The sequence below is a fragment of the Apteryx mantelli genome, chromosome 13 (assembly GCF_036417845.1).
Source record: "Apteryx mantelli isolate bAptMan1 chromosome 13, bAptMan1.hap1, whole genome shotgun sequence".
Lineage (NCBI taxonomy): Eukaryota > Metazoa > Chordata > Aves > Apterygiformes > Apterygidae > Apteryx > Apteryx mantelli.
This window is the reverse complement of record NC_089990.1, coordinates 4,804,765-4,822,979: the sequence shown is the minus strand read 5'-3', so window position 1 is coordinate 4,822,979 and position 18,215 is coordinate 4,804,765. Positions and strand designations below refer to the sequence as shown.

The window sequence follows — 18,215 nt, the reverse complement described above, 5'->3', positions numbered from 1 at the left end:
CACCATTTGGCTCGATGTGTCTTTATTTTCTTCCATGTCAGCATCTGCAGTCCAGCTGGATACTGGTTGGACTGGGTTGAGCATGCCCAGTCCATCAGCCTGGGGAGGCTGGAATCCATTTTCCTGCCCTCTTAACCTAAATATCTGGGGAGACCTCAGCGTCTAATTGATGATCTCTTGCTCCCCAAATAGACAGCACTAAAAATAAATAATATGGCTTGCTTTCGTTTGCAGGCTGGGTTTTTGAGGGCAGGGGTTGGTTTGTGCTTGTTTGGTTTTTTTGATTTTGCATTGTCACTTTCTAATTGTTTAAAAAAAAAAAAAAATCACATTTATGTTAAAAAATTTGTCATCCTAATGGGCATCTCATTCTCGTTTGTACACGAAGCCAGACACAGTGGGGATCTCATGTTCTTTTTCCTTTTGGGGATCTACAATATGGCTGTATCTTTCTCCTCGATGACATTCCAGATAGGGACCCCAGTTTGCGGCTGGCCTGCAGCAGTTTGCAATGCGCTGGAAAGCGAGAACAAAAGAGGCATTTAATGTCTTATCTTAGTCCTGCGTTCTTTTCCGTTAAGTAAAGGTGTAACATTTAATATGCCCTGCAACTCCACAAATAGCAAGCAAACTACTTTTCTGGTTTCTTTGTTTTTAAGGGTTCCAAATGTCCTTGGTTTCAGAGGACTCTAGTCACTGAAATTAAACAAGCAGGGAGAGCTATGATCAACAGCGCTCTTTGGCAAAGCCCGGCAAGAAGCATATGCCTCGGATCTTGGACTTGCTGATATCAGGGAGGAATGGGAGGCAAAACTTAAATCATTTTTTGTTTAAGTTCTGCAGAGAATTTAAAGCAGCTGGAATAATAACAGAAACCAGGAAAATCACTACTGAATATGTGGGTGTACTCCCAGGGAATCAGACTTTATCTTCATATCAGAACACAGCAGGGTGAATTTGCCTCTGGTGCAACTAGCAAAGATGTGTTTTGGTCTAAAAATCCAGTTAATGAAAATCTCCAGGTATTGAACAAGCTCTTGAGAAGAGAGCACAAGCTTTCCTGATCATGCCAAGGAGAGCAAGATTTGAGTCTATGAGAGCTGGGGTTTTGTGCCCTTACCTGACACAGGTTTCCTTCAGCTCTAACTATCTTTACAATAGCGACAATGGGAATCCAGATGACACAGAAGATAATCATACACCAGCCAACAGCAGTTCCCCATGTTGGATACAAAACGGAGCCATAACTGGGAGTTGAAAATGTGACCAGAGACCAGACCAAAATTGCCTATTAAAAAAGAAAAAAAATTGAGGGGAAAAAAGCTGATTTCAAAGTGACCTGAACTTGTATTGAACACTGTTTCCAAGTTAGTCACTATAGGACTGGCTGCAAATTCTGCACAGCTCCCTCTTGCTTTCCAAATATGAGATTTGTTGTGCAGGATTTGGTATTCAAACATGGCCTAACAGTAAGACTGAAGGACAGAACTGAAAAACAACAGTGTTAAGCAGCCCAACACTTTAATTACATCTTAATGTTTAAACAGAAATAAACTTCTGGGTTCTATTCAATTCTTATCTCGGAGAGTATATGCTTTGTTGAATGAACTTAGTACCTTTCTCCTTTTGTTTTAGTCCTATATTTATAGGAGAAGAAATGTTGGCAAATATATATATCTTACATCTGCAAGAATAAGAAGCATTTCCTTTAATCTCTGGAGAGATTAAAGATAATGTTGTGGCCAGAACAACTTGTCACTGCTCCTGGGCTTGTGACATTTTGTTTGTGTTTTTTTCCCCTCAGATACTGCACCTACTAAAACTGAGAAGAACATGACAGGACAAAGAAGGAGCTCAGTGAGACAGGAGAACAGCTAGACATCCGAAGAGCCATGGATCTGTCCCAGAAAATGGGATTTCTCTCCAATGGGAAATTCTAGGTTTTCAACATGTTTTTTCAGTCTGAAATGAAGAGAAACCAGCTGCTAGTCCGATTGCTGCATGTTACTCCTGGGACTGTAGACCCAGCTCATTAGTAACTGCTCTGAAGGCCTGACCTCCCCTGGAAATGACCTAAGCCACAGCGGTATATATTGGAAAGAGATAGCCTGTGGGTTGCTCCATTGGCTCAGCCATGTCTTATCTGTATACGTAAGGCCTGGAAATTCAGGCCTGAATCTTTACATGGAAGCCTGTTTAATATCAAATGCGTAAGTTGTGTGACACTAACATAATTCAGCCATTTACACTCACAGTTAAGAGCACAGGAGTAACGAAAAACCAGCACACCCTCCACCACAACCAGAATAAACAGTTCTTCTTTCCAATCATCATTTCAACATCTTCAATAAATCTGTTTCCTCCTGTTGAAAGACAGTCATATAATATACTGTAAAGTAGGCATCTATCATGCCGGTGCAGTTACTCAAGAACAATAGAAGGAAGGGGACAGAATGGTCAAGGTCAACTTCCCCAATTCTGTGATAATTGGGTGAGAGGCTTTAAGAGTTAAGATGTTATAAGCATTTTATTGCAGAAATTTATATTTAATATACAACGTGCCTGGGATTGTTTGTATTGTCAGTTCAGGGTTTTTTGATTTACATAATTTACCGTAAATGTAGATGATGCCTATTATTTCCAGGACAGCTGCAATAAGGATTCCCCATCCAGCACAGAAATGATCTATTAGGTTAACCCAGTAAATTCCTGCCTGTAGAACAAAGAATAAACAGGTAAAGATATACCCAAACCTAGTAACTTTTTATGCAAATAGATTAAGTTGTGTTGTTTAAGCCAATTTAAATAATCGGCAGTAAGTTTTTGAAATTCCCGATTGTCTGGGTTAGGTACAGATCGGTGAACATTATTTCATTCAAATATCTCTGTGTAAAGTTGAAGAACGCACCTGATGAAATACTGCAGATCTGTATATTAACAACTAGATATATGCATATGCAAAATATATATAAACAGCTGATAGCAAGATTCAAATTTGTAACTTACCGTACTAAAGCTGATACTTTAATAAGGATCTACAGGAGTAGCTGTACCAGGTATCAGTTCTAGTAGGCTTGTATACTCTCTCACACACAAGTTTCTCACGCGGGTTAAACACAGCTTTAAATACCAGTATGCAATAGCAGAAACACAGAACAAGCTTTATACCGTCTCATACTCTTATGAGCTAAGTCCTTTGCAAGTTTCCTTGTCATCTCGTTTCGCATCCTACGTGCTTTGCTTGACCATACAACCATCTGTTCACCACGGCTATCTTCTTTACATGCTCAGTGCAATTACCTATGTAAATCTGTGTTCCTAGATATAGCCATTATGATGAAAATTTACACCCTTAAAAGCAATTGCCTCTAGAAAGTGTACATGCTGTACTGAAAATTTCTAATAAACATATTTCAGAAGGAATAGTCAAACTGTCTACAGATGTTTTTGATCTAATGGGTCTTTATGACTTGAATAGGCTATTTCTCAAAAGCGGTGCTCTTTGGTAAACGGTTCTGAACACAAGATTCTATCAACATCTAGTAACAGTTCCCAGAGTGTTGCAGACACTCTGTACATGTATTCTTGATATTACACAAACAGTTTCCTGAACTGAGCAGCAAAGTCAGGTTGATGGTTGACAGGCTATTTATAGGTCTTCCATTTAAAAATGCGTCTCAGCTCAATAATATATTAAATATATTAAAACATAATCACAGAAAACCTTAGATTCTTCAAACCTTTCCCATGGTAACTTCTTATTTGCATGTCCAGGTGTATTGATAGAACTCAAGATTCTCTCAAATACATGCAGGAAAGTTCTTGTCACACCAAGAAAGGATATTTTAACCTGAGCAAACTAACTCGTCATTTGAAGCATAACTAAACCCACTGCCAAAAACAGTTTAATGTCTTACCTGAGTGACACAGATAAGACCAAGAAAGAAGAGCAATATGCACACACCCAGGGTTACAGGGATTCTCAACTTTTTCATCAGTTTAGGGTATATATCTTGTATGGTGGTTGTAAGTGTTTCTGCAAGAGAACAAGCGTGGGTTTTGAATAAAGGCAGAACAACTAAGAAATGCAACTTTCAGTTGAAAAGCAATGGGTTACTTAAAACCCCCACTCACCTATTGTGGCAAACTGCGAGTCAAGGCCCAAGAGCAGAAGCATAAAGAAAAATAAAAAGGACCAAAGAGGAGCAACTGGTAACTTGGAGAGAGCCTCTGGGTAGGCAACAAATGCCAGATCAAACCCTGCAATGCAGTGGAATGAAAGGTTATTGTCAGGCTTTAGTCAAAGTAAGTCCGGATACTGATGGTGCAACGATCAGCCTACCTGAGTCTACAACTTCTGAGACGGGTCTCTCCGACACGAACGCCATATGTCCCAAGATAGAGAATATTGCAAACCCAGCAAATACGCTGGTGAGGCAGTTCGTTACACAAACTATAATAGCATCCGAGTAGCAGTTGTTGTGGAACTTATTGTACGAGGACAAAGCGACAAGTCCACCCCACGCCACTGACAAGGAGTAGAATATCTGGGTGGCTGCGTCTTTCCAAACCTAACAGTAATTAGAACAAGGAAGATATTTTATTAATTACAGTAAAAATCATAAACATTCAAGTCCTTCTATGGAAGCTGCAGGGCTTTTCTAGATTTAGCCTTTATACCAAATTTTATTTCATGAAAATTTTAGAGTTAGTGGAAAATACCATGCTGGTGACCCTACTGTCTCTAACACAAAGAACATCTTCTGTGATCTAGGGAAGGTCATAGAAACATCCTGTGTCTGTTGCCGAATACTTAAGCCTTATCAAGATAACCTTGAAAGAGAGATTCAATTCATTCACATATGTGGGTTGTCCAGATATGAATCTTGTCACAGTGCCAATGTATAAGGAAAACCAGCATAGAGTTGCAGAAATGAAAACTTGTGTGTGCTCTCCCACTCACCGTCCCCACACTATGACCCTGAAGACCCAATCGCTTCTGTCAGGCTCAGACTAACGCTGCCTCTGCCGCAGCCCTTCACGCTCACATAAAACACCACAGATCAGACTCATTGAATCTTTGCTTTTCGTCAGACAGAACTGATGTTGGCATAAGCCTAAACAAAAATGCAGGCTAGGCTCCTTCTTCCCTTGCACAAAGTGCCCTTCCTGTCCGCCTTCTTTTCTGAGCTAATTTACTGGGCAAGGCATGGCCTGACTTTCCAACTCAGAGGTCCCATCAATCTTCTGATAAAGTCCCTTGAAGCTATTAGCAAACCCAACCAAGTGGACCTGATATGAGAGCAATGCTTGACTCCTCAGCGAGAACTTTCTCAGCAGGCCTGGTGATGTGTTTATCACTGGATGAAACTCTAGCAAGTCTCCAGAGAGCTGCTCTAGAGGCAACGCCATGGAAGTTGCCACTAACTGGTGGTAAAATTTTCTAGATTAAGAGTAGCTAGACAGGGGCTTGAACTTCTTAGAGCTGGGAGTTGCTGGAAAACCAGAACCCAGCTGTGGATGCAGATCCCACAGCAGGAAATAAAGAGGCATCTGACTGGGTAAAGAAGCAGCTGCTCTTCTTTAAGATAGGGAGCTATATGGTGGCTTTTGTAAATAGCAAGCCAATATAACCATGGAATTGTGTCACACTTCTGGAGCTGACACCACCTCACCTCTGCCTCCATCAGCTTGGTGATGTTGGACTGTTTCCCAATGTAATATTCAATGCCATCCCGAGCACCTTCCAGGGTGGCACCTCTCACCAGCAAGATGAGCAGGATGACATACGGAAAGAGCGCTGTGAAGTAGACAACCTGTAAAAAGAAGGGCAGGGACACACTGAAAACTGAGGGAAAGCACACCCTCCCAGGCACGAGGAATGACCAGGATTTAGACTGAAAGCTGCTGGATTCAAGTGAAAAGTATGACTGATCAAGGAAGTGAGACTGGAGGTGAACACACGTGTCAAGTGCTAACCATGTGGATTAGCCGGTTCTAGAACTGCATTCCGTCAGAAGCAGAAGGCCCAGGCCACCTGGCCACTTTTGCGATAGGGCTCAGTTTCAGAAATGTGCCTTCAGACATGATTTACTGCCACAGCAAGGACTCGGCTACCTCAGAGGTCTCTTGATAGACAATGTTTCTAGCAAACGAGAGCTTAAAGCCAGTCAAAGTCAGGTGATCAGGATGGAATTATCTCCTGATGCAAGTGAATAAAGCCATGCTGGAAGCATTCTTTGCTGGGAACAAGGACTTTTAAGCTCTCTCAGACACACATCATTTTGCTGTTGTTTGTCTATATAGTTTCGAGCACAGTAGGATCCAGGCCAGAAGCAGGGTTCTGCTATTATCATGCAGGATGCCTTCAATAATATTCTTTCTGGATTTTTAGTTTCAGTGTTACGCAGACAAATAATTGAGCCAATATTGCTGGTTACACCAAGCCTTACCCAAGTCTTACCTTACCTATTCCTGGAAGAGTTCTGCCTTCATGCCAGAAAAGGAGTGACAACAGGAAGAGCCATTTCCCAGGAACCCAAAGAATGTGAGGGTAAGAGGAACCATGTGGCAGAACAACTGTGGCTGGGAAAGCACAGATACTCCACCCTGAAGTGCTGAGACGGAGGGCAGAAAGCTCCAAAGAGAAAGGAGAAGAGGAGAAATGTTAGACTGAGGAAAAGGAAGAAGGGCAGAGAAGAACCACAGAAAGGCACAGTGAGAGAAGGCATAGGAAAAAAAGCAGGCTAAATGAGAAGGGAAGGGCAGAAAGGGTGAGGAACAGCAACAGAGACAAAAGTAGTAAGATGTGGAGATACGACAGAGTTAAGAGAGCAACTAAACCAGGAAAAGAGCATCATGTAGGAAAGAATGAAATTCAGCCTGCCTGATGGCTGGAGAGGAGCCTACCTAACCCTGGGGTAGTTCCAGGCAGCTGTGCTCGAGCAGCTGGAAATCAAGAGCTCAGCAGAGCCAGAGTCTGAAAACAAGCACCCATAGACCTGGTCCCTGTGAGCAGTCTGAAATCTCAGGTATAAACAGGATGTCACAATCCAACAGGAACCTGCACATGCACCTCTGTTTGCAGGGCTTGACCTGTATTTTCCAAACACCTCAAACAGTCTGTAGGTGCCAATAATTAATAGGTGCTCCCAGGGTGTGTGCACGCAGTCACGTGCACATGTCCTTCATAACAGGCCAGGTGACTGCCAGAACTGAGCCTAAATGTCTCGTGTGACAGCAAGATCCCCAAATGCATGGCAGCCCTGGTGGAATGAAGAGACCAGTGCATTAACTATTGGCTATGTAATCAGCACATTTGCTTCATAACTGCCACATAAAACATGAGTAAAGAGCAGCAACAAAGTCTAATACTATGTCCAGCAGAGGGTAGCAGGTTAGAACTGCATGCTGCTGCGTGCTAACCTTCCCTAACTACAGCCGACATTGGAAGTGCTGCTGGGCAGGATCAGGCCAGGCCATAAGTCTGTCATGAGCTCTTCCTGACTTACCTTTCCAGAAGATTTTATTCCTTTAAATAATGCAGCTCCAACAATCATCCAGGACAGGAGGAGGCAGAGCGCCAGGTACCACACAATGTGACCAGTCTCATCCAGCCCACTCGAGCGCTGAAGAGCCACTTTACTGAAACACAGAACAGTGCAATGAGAAGAGAGCAACACCAACACACACTCCTTCTCTTAACCGCTTCTGGAGGGAGAGGGAGCAGGTTTCTGCCGATATTTTGAGACCCTGAGGTAATTTTTGTGAGTGCACAGTTAGAACTGAGCTACCAGAGTTGAAAATATTTTACCCCATGTTTTTCTCCTTTAAAGTCCATCAGCTCTCCATTCTCCATGCTTCTCCCATCATGCCTACCTAGGTTCTTTCAAGTTAACCATAAAATTCTCATGGCAGGAGAAGAGCCAGCAAGGAGGAGAATCAGCTCCCAGGAACCCAAGGAACATGAGGCAGATACAAGTCAGGTGGCTAAAGAGATTGCAGTTTCACAAAAGGCCAGGATTCAGAATAGGTTGAACGTATTTTACACAGTAACTCATGAAACAATATGTACCGTACATAGAGATGCTAAGTAGTCCCTAGTGGGACTCCAGAGGAGAGGACTTCTTTAGCTGGATTATTTTTTAGTTTGCTACAGGTTGACTCATTTGCTCCCCTGTGATTCATGCTTTATTTTTTAAGGGCTGAGACTTATCAGTTAAATTTTAAGTTCCTTCTGCACAGATTTGCATGCCCATGCTCCTGAATTAGACTGTTTCCAGAAGGTAAGATAAGACAAAAATGAGGGATTCATTCAAAAACCACAATGCAAAACAAATACACTTTAGCAATTTCTATTTATGTACACTTACTTCCAGTATTGCTCACTGGGAAATTGCACTGGTTTATAGGTAATGGTGTCATTGATACATGTGAGATTGTTGCTTGTGATGTAAGAGTAGTTTGCATGAATGATTTCACCATTTAAGGTTGCATTGCAGTCACTCACTGAAAGAGAGAAAGAAAAAGAAAGAGGCAGTGGACTGTTAACATGCAGCGATTAAAACAAACAAACAAACAAACCAACCCAACAATCCTACTTTAGCAGATAGCTTTCTAAACAGTGATAGCTTTAGTTTTGCTACTAAAGTAACAACATTTAGAAACAAACCTGAACTAGCACTTGCAGCTGTGACTGTGTTACTTAGTAAATTCAAACATCAGGAATCCGGTGTGCTCAGCACCACCTTTACTTACTGCAAAGATAAAGGATACTTGCAAAAAGCAGACGTGACTATGGTTAAAGATGTTAGCTTTGGCTATTCTATGAAAACCTTTGTCCCAAACCAATGTTACATACAGGTCATTCTCTAGCAACTTCATATTATTAGATCTCTTGAAAGTTTTCCTTACTTTTTTCTGTTTTGCTAGAACATACAATAAATATGATCCATTCTCAACAGTAAAGAGCACTATATCAGCATTTACTGAGAAAGTCTAGTCAGACTATTTCGGTGTAACTGCTTCAGTTCAGTTTTGTATTCCTCCAGAACCTATAAATTTTAGGCTGAAATATTTTTGTTTGGCCCATAAAAAGAGCAGCAGCTTTTTGTTAAATAAAGCGTCAGCTTCTTGTTGTATAAATCTTAACTTTAGATACGAAAATGTCTTTTCAGAGTGTTACAATTACATTAACACTTCAAGTAATGTAATCCCTTATCTTGTCCCTGTTATTTTAACAATCTCAACAGAGGTTGCACAGCAACACATTTCCAAATGGGCTAATTACTGCTAGTTATCTCACCAACTTCACCTTTTCCTTATATTAGTCTGATATGGACCCTGGTGAGATAACAAGTGTTTGGCAGCACACATGCTGCCAAACATCAAGAGCAATAGCATGGAGACATGTTCTGAAGAGTTAATAAAGCACAATAGCAATGCCCCACTGGTGCTCAGACTACCACAGCCAGTGGGCAGGCAAAAAAGGTAATGGAAGAACCCCAGATAAAAGCTATAGGAGTACTCTAATTTTATATAAGGAAGGTATTTGCATTGCCTTGAAGCCTGATGAAATGGGAAGGCGGTGTTTCTGGGGATTGTATGCGTTAGAAGAAACCTTAGATTTTAAAGGAGAAAAATGGTGACCAACAAGGAGGCTTCACCCCAGCTCTCTATAGATTTCACAAGGACCTGGAACTGGTGAAAAGGAAATGGGCAAGTCCCACTCCCATGCGTTCAGAGACAAAATTCCAGGAAGGATTTTTTGTGCCATGGGTAGCCATCTTGCTCCTGTAAGTTTTCCCAGAAAATGTCACAAAGAGTAATTGTTCAAAACAGGAATATTAAAGCTGTATTTGGTAAGTACCGTACCTATTTTTGTTTTGCTGCAGAACTCATCTGCCCAGAAAAAGCAGTCTGACCACGGGAGCACTTTTTGAAACGAGGCAAATAAGTAGTAGAGTGCATAAGCAATGATAACGTTGTAATAGATCGACACAAATGTTGAGATGATGACCATCGTGATGCCCACTCCTAGGAAAGGGAGAAAGGCAATGTCTTAACTACACCAAACACAGGTTGAAAAAGTGAATGGCCTTCAGAGAACTTAACGTGTCCTTCAAGTGGCAGCAGAATCCCCTGAAATTATTTCATTACCTTGCAGACTGAGAAGTTCTTACAAGTACAGAGAGACACTTCCCTGGGTAGAGACCTCGCACAATGACTTTTTTCCTACAGCATGCAAAAAACAGAGTCTGCTGCAATATATTGGCTCATTGACTCCCAGATTCTGAATCACTTACACATTTGCACAGACTATGATCAATGAAGGCTGATGACAGAAGACAGGGCCCAGGCAAAACCAATGTGTGAGAACAAGGTAGAACAAAGCCAGGAACAAGTTTTTGCACAGCCGATATAAGTAAAGCTAACTTGCGAGTCCCCCTTCTGGAGGCTGCCACGTGGGCTTAGGACAAGAGGTGAAAGAAATTCCTAATATCTGAATATCGTTCAATAGCTGCCTTGTTCTGTTGCATCCTGCCCCCTTGGAGTCAGAGAGTGCAAGAGAAGTACAGGGAAGAAATTCTGTTTACAATATTGCCTTTTAAAAGGCTATTTGGGGGGAAGGGTTTTTTTCTATTTTTTTGGTTGGAGATTAGATTGGTTTTGGTGGGTTTTTTTTGTTTTTTGTTTTTAATCATGAGCAGCAACCAAAACATGGGAAGGCTAAAGCCATAATATGCAGGATACGATCCAAACTGACCATCTCAAATGTGGTTCTTTTGACACAACGTTTGAATTGGGCTCATAGAAAAATTGGGCTAGTTCTGAAGTCCAAGTCTAAAGGGTCAGTTCAACACTGGTGTTCTCCCACAGTTCAGTGGGAAGTTTTGATCACTTGGGGTGGGGGGGGAAACACTGCACAAAAACTAGGGCTGACCCAGCCAGTTTAAAGAACTAATTGTAACAGCTAGTTGTGGCAATAAATGAGAAGCAACAGAGTAGTATTTCTGTGCCAATAATACTTCTATCTTCCTTTGTTAAAATGGACTTTGTTCCATGAGTTTGGGGAACATCTGCCAAACATGACCCATCATTCCAGAGATTATACTTAAGGTTATATCTGCGCAGAGACAGAAAGCATTTGTTGTGTCTATAGACTTTTGCTTTTAAGTTAAATTCACTCTTCTTGTTTTGAAAGGTTGTTTGTGCTGCAAACCGAAGACTAGAGGAGGGGAAAAAAAAAAAAATAGTATGGATGTTCAGTCAGCCAGTGAGACTTCAATCTCTTTTGGTCCTGTAGAAGTTGGCAAGTAAAATTCCTATTGTATCAGAACCATAACTTCCTTGTTCCTACATTAACTCCTCTGATAGATAAAGAGGACAAACAGGACCAATTGCATAGCCCTTTACAGGGCCTGGATGGATACAAGCGAATAAAGCATGTAGTTACTCATTTTCAATCGCACAAATCTCCCCATCAAATCCAAACTGCTAGGCAAACTACTGCTATAGAGTGTACTTATTTCTTTCACAACAGGCACCTCACCTTACCAAGCCAGAATCTAACCTATTTTATCACATCAGCGGAGGGATCTCAGCACAACGACCTGGACGAATACATGCACAGCCGTGCATTATAAATAAATAAGTAAGAAACATGCCAGTGACAAACGCAGCAGCCAAACGCAGAATTAGCGCCTCCAACGTGCAACTGCCTTGCAAGGTGCTTGGGACATGAAGCATATAGAAACGGCAATAAAGTTGTTATTTGCAACTTGTCATAAGCAGCGCCGGGTATTTAGCCGGGCTTCTCCCCACAAAGCAAACAACGCGATTTCCTCTAGTCCGTGCGTCTGCAGTTTATGTGATATGCTGCATGACACCAGGAGAATCATCGATAAGGCCTCTCAGAGCCAATAGCTTTGAAGGAAAGTATTAATCCACATTGATATATTAACTAAAAAAAGAAAACCCAAGATCTATCTGGGGACATAATAATACTGACCTTGAAACACGGGCAGTGTTCTTCACACAGAAAACAGCCTCCCAGAATTAGTGACTTTGTGGGGAAATGATTAATCCACATCTGGTTTTTAAGACCATAATAATAAAAAAATCTTTATGGAAACACAGTAATACCAACCTTGAAACAATGGCAATATTCTCCACACAGAAATTGGCCCTAGACTGGCAAACTGCCCAAGGGAACATTCCATGAAAAATAAAGGCAAGCCAGCTAACGCCAGCATCACTGTATACGGGATTAAAAAGGCACCTGAGGGGGAGAAAAAAACAAAACAAAACACCAATGAGCCGTTCAGTATTCACCACAACTGTAATGCATTTTATACTTTTTTTTTTTGCCAATATTCTATTGTGCGTCTTCATTTTGTACAGAATATATAGATTTGCTTGCAATCCCTGTTTTCTGTAAGACTGAATAGTACCAGCATGAAGAAACAAGATTATCAGGAGAACTGGTACTTTACATGGGACAATTTCTCTCGTAGAATTAAAAAGATGCCATAAAAAGTATCCAACACAAGCTGCTCTCATAGAAACAGGAGCACTGCTCAGCTGCAGGTCCTCTTGGCTTTGTCTGCACTCCACTTCATCCTACGGCTTTCAATTTGCAACTGCACTAGCGGAGCAGCTACTGTACGTGTAAGTGCAAAAATTGTGTTGAACGGTTGGCCAACTCCTGCGACACGTAGGATCTCATTTGGGCGAGTCCATTTTAAAGTGCCCATTAGCTTGGCATCAATGAGAACCCTGTTCTGTGAAAAGGGGCGGTATTTCTTTTGTATTTGCATTGCTTTTTGTTTTGTGTATGCGAAAGATAGGGAAGGTGAGTGCTCAGGCTGCCTAAGCACGACCCGATATCCACACGTGTAATTAAATGGAAAACTATCCTCATTACTAGCAGCCTACTTAAAAATAAGCAAGGACCCAGATCTGCAAAGGACTGCAAATACCTGCTGTACTTTAGGAAAGTAAATACTGAATTACTCCTGTGCTTTGAAATAAGCCTAACGGTAGTCTTGCTCGGTCATGGACAAGGGGCATAGAGAAGGATACGAGAAACAGGGCAAATGAATCTTTAAAATGCTAAACATTCTGCTGTAGCAGATACAAAAAAAAAAAAAACCTAGTAGATGGGGTAACATCATGACTTATTAGCATTCATTTTGGTTTCACAATTTTCTTCACCAACCGTGAGTGACACAACCAGATTCATTCCAACAAAACCTCTGTACCAAGAATGCCACATGTCCCCACAGGTACTGACCATGGGGCATTTACAGCCCAGAATCTGACTTAAAATGACTGTTAAGCAGAGCACCTAAGTACCTACGAGTAAGTTCTCTGCAGTTACTTGGCATTTACACGCTCTTTAATTACCAGTGGTTGCCTGGCGGGTAGGCAAAGCTCTGGATTAGCAGCCGAGGAGGAATCCAGAGCCTCCTTTCGGCTTTGCCACTAGTTCGTTGTGTAAGCAGGTAGAGGCTCTCTCCACCTCACACTTGCCAAGCATCTGATGGGGATAATTATTGAGCTTGGATGATTATTCCGGCTTAGCTTGTTTGCCTGGCAAAACAAAGGTTGAGAGGGGATTCGAACGCTCGCTATAAACATGTCAGGGAGGTAAACACTGGGGAGGAAGAACAGCTATTTAGGTTAACAGAGGATATTGGCACATTGACAAAAAGGTGCAAGTCAGTCATGAGTAAATTTAGTCTGGAAACTGAAACATTTCTATCCATCCAAGGTGCAAGGTAGTTTTGGAATAACTCAGTTTCCTGGGGACAAGGACCAGGACTCCTTTGGTTTACAGCTTGAATGGTAGCTGTGATCTTTGGAGCCTCAGTAGCTCCGAGTCCAGCCCCATTTCCCTGCGCTCAGAAGTGTTCTGGAATTCTCAGATGGAAGTTTGTAGTGAAAAACCAAATATTATTTTCATCCTCACTTGGTACCCAGAGAGACTGGAGATGCTTCCTCCTCCTCTGCCCATTCCTACCAGTGGGCACTATCCCAGGTCCCGGAGATGCTCACATCCAGTTCACGACAAAACATGCCCAGCCTCAGAGGATGTCCCTCATCTCTCTGAGGGACAGCAAGGTGCGCCCACCCGACACTGCCATTCAGTACAGGTACCTCCGCCGTTCTGGTAGGTGAGGTAGGGAAACCGCCAGACGTTGCCCAGGCCCACGGCGTAGCCCACCATGGAGAGCAGGTAGTCACTTTTGTTCGCCCAGTTGCCACGCTCCTGGTTCTCATCGCTGCTGCTGGCATGGCCATCTTTTTCTGCTGACAAGCTGAAGTCCTTGGAAGAGAAGAGGGAAGGCTCAGAAGAGCTCCAGAGGCAAATGGGCTGATCACAGCCACCCTTTTCCAGCCAGAGCAGAGCCCAGGGATTGCCAGGCAGGGCAGCAAGATGAGGTGGACACGGCTGAGCAGGCTGCCAGTCCAGCTGCTCCCTGGCAGAGCAGCACGGACCTGCCAGAGAGAGGGTCCCCTCGGAGAACCCAGAGCATCCTCAGGGCCAGCCTTGCCCCGCTGCCCTGCTCCCACCTGAGTCCCCTGGGCTGCCAGCTCCTGGGGGCGGCACATCCAGGGACCCCACCCCCATCCTGCCCCTGCACATCCAGGGACCCCCCCGCCCCCATCCTGTCCCTGCATATGCCCAGGTGCCCCTGTACCTGGCCAGGTGCTCACCCCTGCACATGCCTGCGTGTCCGCTTTAAAACCACCTGACCGAGTCTTCCCATACCTGCACGGTGCCCACCCTAGCTCAGCCCCCTGCCCCTACCTGCCTCAGTGCCCCATACCTGCCCAGGTGCCTGTCCTGTCCCCAGCCACCCCCTCACCTGTCCGGGTGCCCCATGCACATGCCCAGGGGCTCACAGCGGCTCAGCCCCCCGAATCAGCCCCCCCCAAACCTGTCCTAGTGCCCGCTCCAGTTCAGCCCCCTGCACCAGCCGGGGTGCCCGTCTCCAATCCACCTGCCCAGGCGCTTTCAAACCCGCCCGGGCGCCCCCCAGCAGTCTCACCTGCCTGGGTGCCCCGATGTCCGAGGTGCCCCACGTGTCCCCCCCCCCCCCCCCCCCCGCAGCGACCCCCTGCCCGACCCACCTTCTTCTTCCCGCAGGAGAGGAAGCCCGGCAGGCTGAGCATCCCCATCGCCGCCGCAGCCGCTCCGCTGTGCCGCGCCGGCCGGCGCCCGGCCCTTTATCGGAGCCGCCGCCCGCCCCCCGCCGGCCACCGCGGCCTCGGGGCTGCCCCGCGGCCGGGCGGAGCCGCAGCGCTGCGGCGCCTCCCGCCCCCGCGGCCCCGCGCCGGGCGCCCCCGGCCGCTCCTCCCTGCCCCCTGCCCACTTCCCCTCGCTAAGTGCCCCTCCGCGCGGCCACCCGCCCCCAACCCCGACCCACTTCCTCGGGAAACACCCTCCCTGCCTTGCCTCGGACCCGCTTCCCTCGCCACGCACCCGCCTGCCCCCGGGGCCTCGCTTCCCGCTAACCCTCCCGAGCCCACGCTCTTCTCCTGCCCACCTGGCACGCTCCCTTCCCACCTCCTCGCCCTTCACGTTCCCCTTCTGGCATCGCCCCCGCCCTCGGCCGGACCTACCCACCCCTTGTCGCCCACCAACAGAGCTGTCCGCCAAACGCGCCCCCACCCGCCGACCTTCTCCTGCACGCCACGCACCTACCTGAACAACTGAGCCCGCGCTCGTCCTCTGCCTCTACACATCCCTACTAGCTCCCTACGCCTCCCCGCGTAACCGCTGCCCAGCTACCTCATCTGTCCAGGCTCACGTGAGCAGACCCCTGCTCACATCCTACCTATCCGACTTTCATGCCCACCTATTCCTGCCTCTCCTTCCTTCTCTCTTCTTCACGCTGCACTCTAGGCTCAGGAGAAGGTGGCCTCTAGTAGGAAAGCAAAGGGCACCGGGGGGTTAAAGAATGTGGAAATTTCAGCTTCTAAACACACCTTCCATGCACGCGACTGGCACAGAAAGGGTAGATCTTAAAAGGAAACCACCCTCAGAGGAGGAATTTAACAAGCAATGGATTAAAGACGTTTTCCTAAAGAACTCCGGTTTCACACACCAAAGTGGCATTGCCCAGACATCCCCTAAGGACACGAAGGGTACGTTGGCCAAAGCACCCTGCATGTACAGGGGCAAGGGGACAAATGTTGACTTGTTGATTAATAGCTCTCTTCCATTTCTAACTGCTCTCTTCTACGGCTTATCTTCCTTTGGATTCACACTGTGATGAATACGCACCTTCTGTCCTCAATTAGCGGGACATTTTCTTGAGTAAAGCACTATTCCACCCAGCTCAATCTGGCTATGAATAAGAGGTATATGAGGAATGAGAAGTGTGTGATGCAGCGTTTCAAAGGCAGGAAGCAAGATCAGATTATATTTTATCACCCTGTGCAGCAGGTTTTCTGGAAGACTTCTATTTCAGAAACTGGAAGAATGCCACTATATTGTATCATTTGAATGAGAAGTAAGCAGAACTGCAGGGTCTTGGCGTGATGCAGGCTCTGCAACTAAGAAAGCGCTCCTTCACAGGCTACCTGTGAATTCTGTATTCAAACAAATTTGAATCACCAAAAGACATGCCAAGCTTCAGGCTAATTCTGTAGGAAACAATACAAAACTCGCCTACCCTGAGGACAAACTGATAAATCAGTCAAGATTCTTTCAAAGCTTATTTGAATTGCACATGAACTAAACAAAACTTTTGGACCACCCCGGTCCGAGTCATGAATTTGAAATTATTTATAAAATGAGATAGCATGATTCTGATTTGGTTTCTGGATAACTTTGGTATCAGTGGGTCACCAAATCTCTCAGATGGAAATGAAAATATTCCTGTAAACAATGCTGGGTCTGACAATAGCAAGAGGTTTTCTTCCAAACTCATGATTCAGAACTGATTATCAGCTTATTTAGAAATAAAATGAGATGAAAAACAACCTGTTAGCCACAGCCTCTCCCTCCTTATTAGGATTAAGTGTATGTCGTAATGTTGTAGAGTCACTTACTGTGGCATTTTCGCTACGTGTAACTCAAGATGACTAAAAGTAAAACTATAGTGGAGGCTCCTGGGATGCATTCTACTTCTGACCATGTGAATGCTCATTTCTAATGCATTTTCTGCATATAGAGGAGGAAAAAAAAAAAAAAAGACACAGTCAAAATTCCAGGGGTGATCAGTGGAGAGATGGAAATAGTTAAAGGAGAGAACTGCGCCTCAAGCAGGGCTTTGTTTTACCTGCGTGTTAGGTATGCAGCCAAGTAGTACATCAGTTAGATTTGCATTTACTAGAGGTTGAGTCCATCAGCTTCAAGCCCTGAAGGCTGGCTGCCCTCACAGTTAGCGCAGGACCCATCCAGTGAGCGCCCTGCAAGCCAGTTACCATTGGAATGTCTCAGCTGGAATCACAGAGATAACAGCCAACCAAGCCAAGCCAGCTTAGCTCCAGCGAAGATGAGATATCCTGTCTCCTTCCCAGCAATGTAACCGAGGTATCTAAGTCACCTTTTGCTCTGGAAAATCTCCCCTAAATTACTATGATCTCCATTTACTAAACATTCTGCTCATTCAATGAATACAAAAATAAAAAATAAAAAAGAGCATTAATAATATGCTTAATTCACTGACAACACAGCAAACGTTTCCTAGGATTAGGAGCTGCCCACAGTTTCCACTCCGTTATACCAGTGATGTTACTGCATGTTGGATATCGCCCTTAGCCGATATGAACACAGCTATGGCAATGAAGTGGATGCGTTCGGTGTGCTTTTTTAAGAATAAGATGAGTAGCCTTTGTTTCTTAATCTATACCTTCTGTGATAGCGATGCTTACTGGAACTGGCACCTGGCACGCATGCCCAAAACTGATCCATCAGACAAAGCCAGTGCTCGTTTACCTCTCCGCTTGGCAATGCACAGGAGCTAAAGACCAGAAAACAGGCTCTGTAAATAGGAGCAATGGCTTTAGAGTAGTAGCAATCCTTGCACAAAGCAGTAAAAAGCAATTCCCGATGTGCCTAGAAGGAAGACAGTCCTCCCCAGAATAAAACGATCCAGAAGAACAGCAGGCGTTTGAAGACCAGGGGAGACTGAATGTTGAACAGGAAAAGTTGTCTCTGTGCTAACAGTCACAGCCAAGAAGTGGGACTCTGTCATATA

The 18,215-nt window shown here is 44.6% G+C and overlaps 1 protein-coding gene across 1 annotated transcript; it reads right to left on the bottom strand.

Annotated features, from left to right (window-relative positions):
- Positions 1–366: 366 nt before the first annotated feature.
- On the bottom strand, positions 367–15,186 carry SLC6A14 (solute carrier family 6 member 14). Its single transcript, XM_067304075.1, has 14 exons — positions 15,139–15,186; positions 14,161–14,329; positions 12,149–12,280; positions 9,874–10,035; positions 8,373–8,508; positions 7,512–7,644; positions 5,676–5,816; positions 4,343–4,571; positions 4,135–4,260; positions 3,918–4,036; positions 2,614–2,713; positions 2,254–2,363; positions 1,121–1,288; positions 367–516 (listed from the first exon to the last, which is right to left on the bottom strand). Exons 1-14 carry the CDS (start codon positions 15,184–15,186, stop codon positions 367–369), a joined length of 1,923 nt encoding a protein of 640 aa, XP_067160176.1.
- Between the last annotated feature and the right edge of the window lie 3,029 nt (positions 15,187–18,215).